Genomic DNA, 8,429 nt, shown 5'->3' with positions numbered 1-8,429 from the left:
AGGGACCTTGCATAGAAACTCTAGCCAGCTTTGGCAGCAATCTCAGCTCTATAAATAGGGGGCCACCAGGGAGGGTGGAGTTCCTCAGATCATTCACGGCCCCTGGCTCTAAAAAGGATGAAGGTGGTATATCCGCATACTGCTAGAGCCAAAATTGTGCGTGCCACTCTTACAGAGAGCTGTAGGGGAAAGAAATGAGCTTGGCAGGATTTCCTCCCCCCAAAACCAAGAAATGAGCTCTGAGGAGAGCTCCGCTTCATCACCCTCCCTGGAGAAGGAAGACACAGTGGAAAACTATTTCTGTAGAGTGCTTTATAAACCAAAGCTCAAACAAGAGGTGGAGGTTGGAGACCTGGGGAGCTGAATCACAGAAAGATTCCAGCTTTCCCCTCACACACTTGTCTCACAGCAAGCCTCATTGAACACACCTTGGACCTAACATGTCAGGTTTTTCACTGTTGTCCTCTTCTGGGCCTCCGGGTCGGGGAGTTCCTTTATCAGAAGGGAATGAAGGGAATCTCCATCACTGGTCCGCCCAGTTGGGCCAGCTCAGTCTGAGGCTTCCATCTTGCTTCCCCGGGGCACAAGGAATATGGCCCCATCAGCAGCCTGTTGCAACGCATACTCTTCAGGGGAGTAGTTGTTGCCAGCTTCATCCCGAAGGTGCTGGAAAATGTCACGGTACAGCTCGGCCAGCTGTTGGCGCATCACCTCTAGGGTCCTGTCGGCCTCCCCACGGGCCCTGAGCAGCCGCTCCCGCTCACTGCCCAGCCGCTCCAGCTCCCGCTCCAGCTGCACGATGGTTTCCAGCTTTCTCTTGCGACAGTTCTGGGCAGCCACCTTATTCTTGCCCCGCCGTCGAATGTCCCGGACTAGTGCCAGCTGGCTTTCTGTCAGCGGGTACCGTGCCAACAGCTCATTAAAGTCATCTACCGGCAAGTTGACAATCTTGTCCGTAGGGAAGGGGATCTTCATGGCCAGGGCCCGACGCTCATCCCGACTCCCTGCCTCCCCCCGTGCAGTGGGCTTGGCTCGCACAGGGCCTGAAGAGGGCTCTAAGGCTAAGGGGGTCTCAGCAGGTGGCAAGGCATAATTGGGGTGGGCCAAGGCGTTGGGCATAAGTGAGTAGGGGTACTCCACCGGATACATCTCTACATACTCGCTACGCCGCCGACCAGCCTCTGTCCCCTCCAGCTCAAGAGATTCAGCATCACTATAGTTAAGGGATAATCCTGAGTCGGATTCTGGGTCTTCTTGAGGCTTGGGTGGCTCTGCTGGCAGCCCAATATCCAGGAGGGCTAAGGGGTCTGGGAGGGGTTCACTGAGCAGGCCTGAGAGAGTCAGTGGCTTGGAGACTGGGATGGCCATGTTGCCATAAGAATATGGGGGGTCTGGGACATGAGTTGAGGATACTGGGAGCTCATAAGGTGGTGGAGGAAGGGGGAAGCCAGCATCTGGGTGGATTGAGCAAGGACAGTAAGTTGGGAGTGGTGGGGGCCCAGGGTATGGGGCTGGGGCTGGAGGCTCAAACGACGGCTCACTTGGAGCATTTAGGCCCTGCAAGAAAAGACATAAAAAGAGATTTGGAGACAGGCTGAGGAAGAGAACCAGCTCTCTCAGGACCAAGCTTGGTCCTTCTGAAAGACCCAGTGAGATAACAACAAAGGAAGAAAAAGGCACTAAAAATCATTGAAAGCATCTTGTAAAGTTGCAATGCAAGTCTTCCAAGAAGAAAGCAGTTTAAACAGGAATGGATATCACTGAGGTCGGACTTCAGAAAGAACTAACATATGGAATCTCCTCCTCAGGAATTCTTACTGGGTTGAAATGGCTCATGTTTCTTTATTTCTTTCAGGAAGACAAGGAGTTCTTATCCAAGATGACCCCTCAGAACGCTTTCCTGCTGTGGTTATCTAGGGTCAAAGGGTCAAGTTCAGGTCCTGGCCATGCCCTGGGTGCCCAGCAGAGGGAGCTGCTGTGTGGGAGCAGGGCTTAGGGCAGATCCCGGGGGCCCATGCATAGTGGTAAGGGAGAGAGGGTCAGGCGCAGAGCCAGTTCCATCTCACCCAGCTCCGGAGTGGGCAGCTGTGTCACCCTGGGGGCTAAGAGGCACCTTGGGGAGCCCGTGCCAGCTCTACCCTCCACTCTTCAGTCCCTCTGCCCCTGCCCAGGTGCAGAGAGGAGAGAACATGCTAGAAACAGGGCCCCCAAACCACGTTGGGGAGCCACCCTGCTCTAGCCCAGCTGGGGACAAAGACCTTATTGTTAGGCCAACAGATACCCCTTTGTCCACTAGCAGGAGGAGAGGACCCTGGCATAGACTGACCCCCCTTCCTGAGGCCCTTGAACTACTGCTCAGCTACCTGGGGGAAAGGGGCCCAGCTGCTGAGGGCAGGGAGAGAAAATGAAGGGAGAAGATGAGCAGGATTGGAGGAAAGAGAGGTCAGGATAAAAGAAGGTGAGGAAGGGAAGGCGGGGCCGGAGGTGGGGTAGAGAGATGTGTGCAGAGTGGCTGCTGAGAGCATACATTCCCCAGTCAAATCCTTCCTTCCCCACCACTCCTGCCCCCTGCTCTTCCACACCCCTTCCCCTACTGCTCTGGTCTAACATCCAGATCTCCCTTCTACTTCAGCCCTTCCTTTTCCAGTGCCTGGAACATTTCCAGCTTGAGATCCGGAGCCCTCCTTGTTCCAGCCCCTGTCTCAGTCCCAGCGAGGCTCTCTGCTTCTCTACTCTTCCCTCCCCCGCCCCCGGCTCCACTCACCTGAAGCTCAGTGATGGACATGATCTCTTGCCAAGTCAGTTCCATCTCCCCCAGCTCCGGAGTGGGCAGCTGTGTCACCCTGTTCCTGCTCTGCTGGGGAGGACACGGGGGCATCCTACTGGGCCAGGGCCTGGTCCAGGGTCCCCCAAAACCCAAATGGCCCCAGCAACCTGTATCAAAGGAGAAATGGGGTTAGGGCTCTCCTACTAGGGGGCAGCAATTTTATCCTGCCTGCCTCTAGAGAGAGGCTCCCTCCAATGTACCCGAGAGGAGAGACCTCATCCCCTCCCCTTCACGCCAGATTCATCAACCAGCTCCTCAAGCTAGAACGTCTTTTTCTGCAGTGTGACCTCCATCTCATCTGTAGTCAGTTCCTTTGGGAGCACATTAGGTGTTTACCTTTTTTTCAGACAAGATGCCTTCTCTTTACCCTATTTCTTTCTCCCCAAAACTGTATCACTGGCTGGGGCAGAAGTCACGTCTTCTGGATTTTTCCTCCCCATTTTCTGAGGCAACATTAGGGATCACTCCTGCTTTCCTCCTCTGTTCTCAGTTTTAGGATCTCAGCCTTTTCTTCCCAAGATGAGAGTGAGTACTTGGGGATCCCCAAGGACTGTGTTGTGGGAAGAACCACGCAGACAGTCCTCCCCTTCTCTGAGATATGGCCCAGGCCTGGTGCCTGATAGCTGCCCTGCCCTCTCCTCCTATCCTGGCCCTGGACTCCCCTGCCTGGGCCAGATAAGGGGTTTATCAGCTGCAAACAGCAGAGGAGGAATGGTCTCTGGAGTCACTGGACCTCTGCCCTGTGTCCCTGCAGGGTCATCTTGTCCATACCCCAACCCACAGCCAGGGACCTTTCCTCTTCCAAAGTAACAAAGATGTATTAAGCATTTGTCAAGAACTGTACTAGTGTTTTACAAGCATTCGTTTATGAGGCTGATTTTCACCAAGATCCTATAAGATCCATTCAGACATTGAAACCCAAGCTGGTAAATAGCAGAGTCAGGTCTGGAACCTCTACTGACTGAGTCTACTCGCGGCTAGTCTAATAGCCTATATCGCCTTCTAGGTGCCTTCTCACCCTTTGTCTCCATACCCCAAGCCTTTATTAGTGGTCTACATCATCGATTCTTTCTGTGGGATCTTGGTCTCTTTTTTCCTCTTTTAGGGAATATCTCTTTAGAACAGTGGTTCTCAACCTGTGGGTCGTGACCCCTTTGGCGGTCAAACGACCCTTTCACAGGGGTCGCCTAAGACCATCCTGCATATCAGATATTTACATTACGATTCATAACAGTAGCAACATTACAGTTATGAAGTAGCAACGAAAATAATTTTATGGTTGGATCGCAACATGAGGAACGGTATTTAAAGGGCCAGAAGGTTGAGAACCACTGTTTTAGAGCCTTGAATACATTTTCCCCTCCAGCCCCTTTTCTTTTGATCTGGGCTCTAGCTGAAAGTCTGCCACAAAGTAGCTGTGTGATGTTGGGCAAGTCATCGCACTTCTCTGAGCCTCTTTCCTCATTTGTAAAACTAGAGTGTTGGACAAGTGGAACTCAGAGGTCCCTTTCTGCTTGGACAGCTTAGCTTTCTCGGCAAACCCTCACCTCTGCCTTCATCTTCTCTCTGTCAGTCTTCTCCTCATCCTACCTCCCTATTCCCTGTCACCCTTTTCCCCTGCATCTGTTCTCCCTGCCTTCAGCAAGAAATTCCAAGTAAATTTGGCAGGGACTTCCTGATCTCTTAAGGCCGGACACTACTCCCTACTCCTGTCATATAAGTAGAAGCAGTCAGGCTATGGGGAGGGGAAACGTAGAACAGAGGATGGGACGGAATGACCTCAAATTGCATGACCTTAGATTACCACAAGGATGGCCTGTCATAGCTATTTGGTTATGGAGTCCACTCTTCGAATCTCACAACATAATTAGAAAGAGCTGCAAATTATTCTTCAGAAAGAGGACCTCCTCCAGCCCCTGCCCCTACCCCCTTGTTCTATTGCCATCCCCAGAGCTGAGAGTTGGTATAGGCACAGGCCCCTGGCCATTGGGCAGAGTGGGTGGGGTGTTTATGTCTGTCCAGGATGCCATTTCAACACCGGAAATCCACCCTCCCCCACCCAGGTTCTGAAGGAAATTGCCCAAAGGCAAAGTGAATGGAGAAGGGGTTTATGGGGCAGGGACATTGGCTCTTGCCTCACAGTCCTTCACACACCCACCTACCCCCACCCTTTGTCTCTCCTTATATCTTCCTAGGCCTGACGCTTAGGTGCAATACTAAGATTCTGCCCTAGGAGGCAGGAGAAAGGTTCTCTGGCCTTCCAGATGCATGACCTTGGGCAAATTGCTTCTCATTCAGTCTCTTCCATTTAATGGAAACAGGATGAAGAACCTCCTTGCTGTGAGAGGCAGTAGATTATTTCTAGCTCAGGCAGTCACAAACTGCATTGTGCACCACATTACCTGGGTACTCATAAAAACAGAATCCTGAAAGCCACCCCAGACCTACTAAATTGAATTCATTGGTGCAGGTACCCAGCAATCAGCATTTTAACAAGTGCCCTGGTGTTTTCGAGACACACTAAACTGGTCCAACTGGCAAGTGGTCTCCAGGCTTCTCCTAGCTTCCAATCTTTGGCCTGGGCAACACTGGGTTCTGACTGCCCCAATGGCTGAGACTAGATATCAGCCTCTTCTCATGAAGACCAGGAGCTCAATCTCCACCTCACCCTAGGACAGGGAAATGAGAACCAGAGGGGAGCAGAGAGAAGCAAGAAGTTGGGGAAGGGGGAGTTGAGAGAACCTCGGCATCAGCTTTCTGATACAGTGGCAAGTTTGCACCAGGCCAAAGGGGAGGAGTATGTTTTTCCCTAGACACTCAGTGATGGGTAGTGGCCTATATGCCAAGCGTAGGCCCCTTGAGTCTTCAGAGCCTACTCTCCTGAGGATCAGCCAGGGTGTAGCAGCCAGTGATATAAACCGGGGAAGAGAGTACAGTGAGACACACACACACACACACACACACACACACACACACACACACACACGAACATCACAGAGGGTGCAGAAACTAGAGAATACTGGGAAATGGAGTGGGACTCTCTGTGTCCCTTTTCTTTTCGAATAATCAGTTCCCACTTCCCAGTTTAGTGGTCACACAGCCATCTTACTCCCCTACATTGTGTATCAGGTAGGACTGGAGCCATCTCCAGGGACTAAAATCCACCCTCTTTATTCTCATCCTGATGGTCCTGATGGTCGTACCCAGAAAGCTCTCACCACAGTCCCTGAGTACTCACAGAATGATGCCACCTCTTTGCTTAGGGATACAGGAGGACCGTGTAGGGAGGGATGCTGGGGAGAGGAAGACGTTTGGCCTCAACTGCTGCCCGGAGCTCTAACTGCCTTGACAAGGCAGAGGGGGCACTTGCCTCTAGGAGCCTCTTCTGAGGCTAACTAGGCCACTCTACCTTTCCAGGTGTCAACAGAAGCAGTGAAAGAACGAAGAGAGATCAGTGAAACTTGGGGTGTGGAGTAGCCAGTGAGCAACCTACTTGGAGAGATTAGGAAGAATCCCCGAAGGGGGAGAGGGACACACAGATGAGGGGGAAACAAAGGGAACGGAGGAAAAGGAGATGGAGTTGATCAGAACGAGATTCAATCTCCTGGGGACATACATAACTCAAACAGGTGAACGGGAACAAGGGGGAGAGGGACAAGTGTCTGCCATCCTGTCACATAGTCCCTAGACCCCAAACTGCAGTCCTTTGGCCAATGACTAGAGTCCCAGCCCCAGACCCTCTCCCCTTCCACTGCTTCCCTGCCCACTCCCCTTCTGCTGCCATGACTTCCAGTTACAAGGAACTACACTGGGGATGGGACCCTTCCCCTCCCCTCCAGCCCAAACTGATCTCTATTGCCCAGAGAAGAGAAGGGCAAAGGGAGGCAAGAACTAGCACCCCACCCTCCCACCAGCACATCTTGCTGCAACAACACTTCCAATGTCTCCAATTCCTCAGCCTCCACCAAACCGTTCCAGCCGGCTGGACAGGGCAGCATGATGAAATGGCGAGGAGAAAGAATGGTACTTTCTCCTGGGAGTCTACGATCTTCTCCAGGGCAACTAGCCTGCTGAAGGGTTACTCAGGGTCATTCTCCAGCCCCTCAGGGGTGCCTCAGCGGACCACCGTCTGGTCCCCATCCACAGCCGTTCAACCCAAGAATCCCAGAACACTCCAGAAGATATCTAGATCTTCTCCCGGAGGAGTTCCCAAAGATGTCAAATTCCTAAACCAGGGGCAGCTTGGGAAGGTCTGATATCTCTTAAGAACATGCCAAAAGTTGGGTATTTCCTCCCTCTTCCTCCTCCGCCCCCACCCCCCCTCAGCCTGTCCCTGGATCCCACTAGAATCCCCCTCCCACCCCGCCCCTCAGCACCTGTGGCAGGCTCCAAGTTGGGTGCAGAGAGATGAGGCTCCAGGTGCTGTCTCTGAGGAGGCTGGGCCTGGGCTGACACCTCCTTCGCGAGGATCCCTGCTACCTCTGAGAACCTGGGAGGTCTGTGCCCCGCCCCCTGGCCATTGCTGAGCGCTGAGTCTGCAGACCGAGCACTGAGTAAGGGAAGCTGCTGGGCGGTGCACCAGCCTCCTCTATGAAGCCCTCGGCCGGAGTTCTCCGTCCTTCCTCCAACCCTCCCCTTTCCCTGTGGCCCTCCTCTTCTCCTGCCCCTTCTGGCCAAGGGAGGAAACTTGAGCCCGGTGTGGTTTCTGCCCACACCCCACCCCCACTCTGATCCCAGCCAGCAGGGGCACACATGGCTTCAAGCCTCTCCCAGCCCTCCTTTTGAGCCCAGGAGACCAGCCAGGTCTGTGCTTCTCCCATGCACATAATGAGTTCCAAGCGGATGTTCCACTCCAAAGGGACCTCTAAACATTATACAAGCTGTAACCTCCTTCCCTCTGCTCGCCTGACTCTCTTAGGGACAGGGAAACTGAGTCATAGCCAGGTGGAAGGGTGCTGAAGAAAAGGGCCAGGACTCTTGTGCTCCGGCTGTTTAGGCAGGTGGGCATTTAGGGCTCTGCTTTTATTTAAGGAATGCCTGGGTTCTGGGAAAGGGGTAGGGGAGCTATTTTGGGGAGAGGCAGCGGCTGCTTTGATGTGTCCTTTCACCTGTAGCCTTCGCCCCTCCCCCTACAGCCTCAGATGTCCTAGGACAAAGGCCTCTTTCTTGGCCAGGTTTGTTGTCAGTGTGAGGGGAATTGGGGTGTGTGTGTGTGTGTGTGTGTGTGTGTGTGTGTGTGTGTGTGACATTATTCACCTCCCTTAAAGGGGACCCCAGGTGCCCTCTGTCCTCCTTTCTCCTAGGCAAGGCACCCCAACAACAAGGCAGCCACATACCCTGGGCAGGCCAAGGCACGTGTGTAGGATATCAGCTCTGTGTCAGGTCAGAAAGTACCCCTAAAAGTCACTCTTCATCCCTTTGCCTTCAACCCGCAACCCAAGTCCCAGGCCAAACATCTCTCTCCAGAGACTAGGAGAAAAGAACCTTGCTTCCTCCTAGCTCTTAGTGGCTTTCAGCTCTAAGGAAAGTCCTTCCTATGTCTAGCTTCAGTCCTTAGAGCTGCAACTTACCCTTTTTCTCTAATTCTTTTTTCATATGGTGC

At 53.0% G+C, this 8,429-nt stretch overlaps 1 protein-coding gene across 3 annotated transcripts; it reads right to left on the bottom strand.

Moving 5' to 3' along the window:
* Positions 1–295: 295 nt before the first annotated feature.
* On the bottom strand, positions 296–7,475 carry NFE2 (nuclear factor, erythroid 2). Of its 3 annotated transcripts, none has more exons than XM_036300859.1 (3): positions 7,204–7,475; positions 2,765–2,934; positions 296–1,557 (listed from the first exon to the last, which is right to left on the bottom strand). In XM_036300859.1, exons 2-3 carry the CDS (start codon positions 2,876–2,878, stop codon positions 550–552), a joined length of 1,122 nt encoding a protein of 373 aa, XP_036156752.1. In that variant the 5' UTR covers positions 2,879–2,934; positions 7,204–7,475; the 3' UTR covers positions 296–549. The 3 variants fall into 3 exon arrangements, with proteins under 3 accessions (XP_036156752.1, XP_036156754.1, XP_036156753.1); XM_036300861.1 differs by lacking the exon at positions 7,204–7,475 and adding an exon at positions 6,066–6,617; XM_036300860.1 differs by lacking the exon at positions 7,204–7,475 and adding an exon at positions 3,164–3,986.
* Between the last annotated feature and the right edge of the window lie 954 nt (positions 7,476–8,429).

Source organism: Myotis myotis, unplaced genomic scaffold, assembly GCF_014108235.1.
Source record: "Myotis myotis isolate mMyoMyo1 unplaced genomic scaffold, mMyoMyo1.p scaffold_m19_p_3, whole genome shotgun sequence".
Lineage (NCBI taxonomy): Eukaryota > Metazoa > Chordata > Mammalia > Chiroptera > Vespertilionidae > Myotis > Myotis myotis.
This window is presented reverse-complemented; position numbering and strand designations above follow the sequence as displayed.

Bases quoted from the DNA above. Each gene is read 5' to 3' on its own strand.
- NFE2 (XM_036300859.1), bottom strand. From the start codon at position 2,878: ATGCCCCCGTGTCCTCCCCAGCAGAGCAGGAACAGGGTGACACAGCTG. The intron at 1,558-2,764 runs GTGAGTGGAGCC...CTTTTCTTGCAG, and splicing joins TGTCCATCACTGAGCTTCAG to GGCCTAAATGCTCCAAGTGA.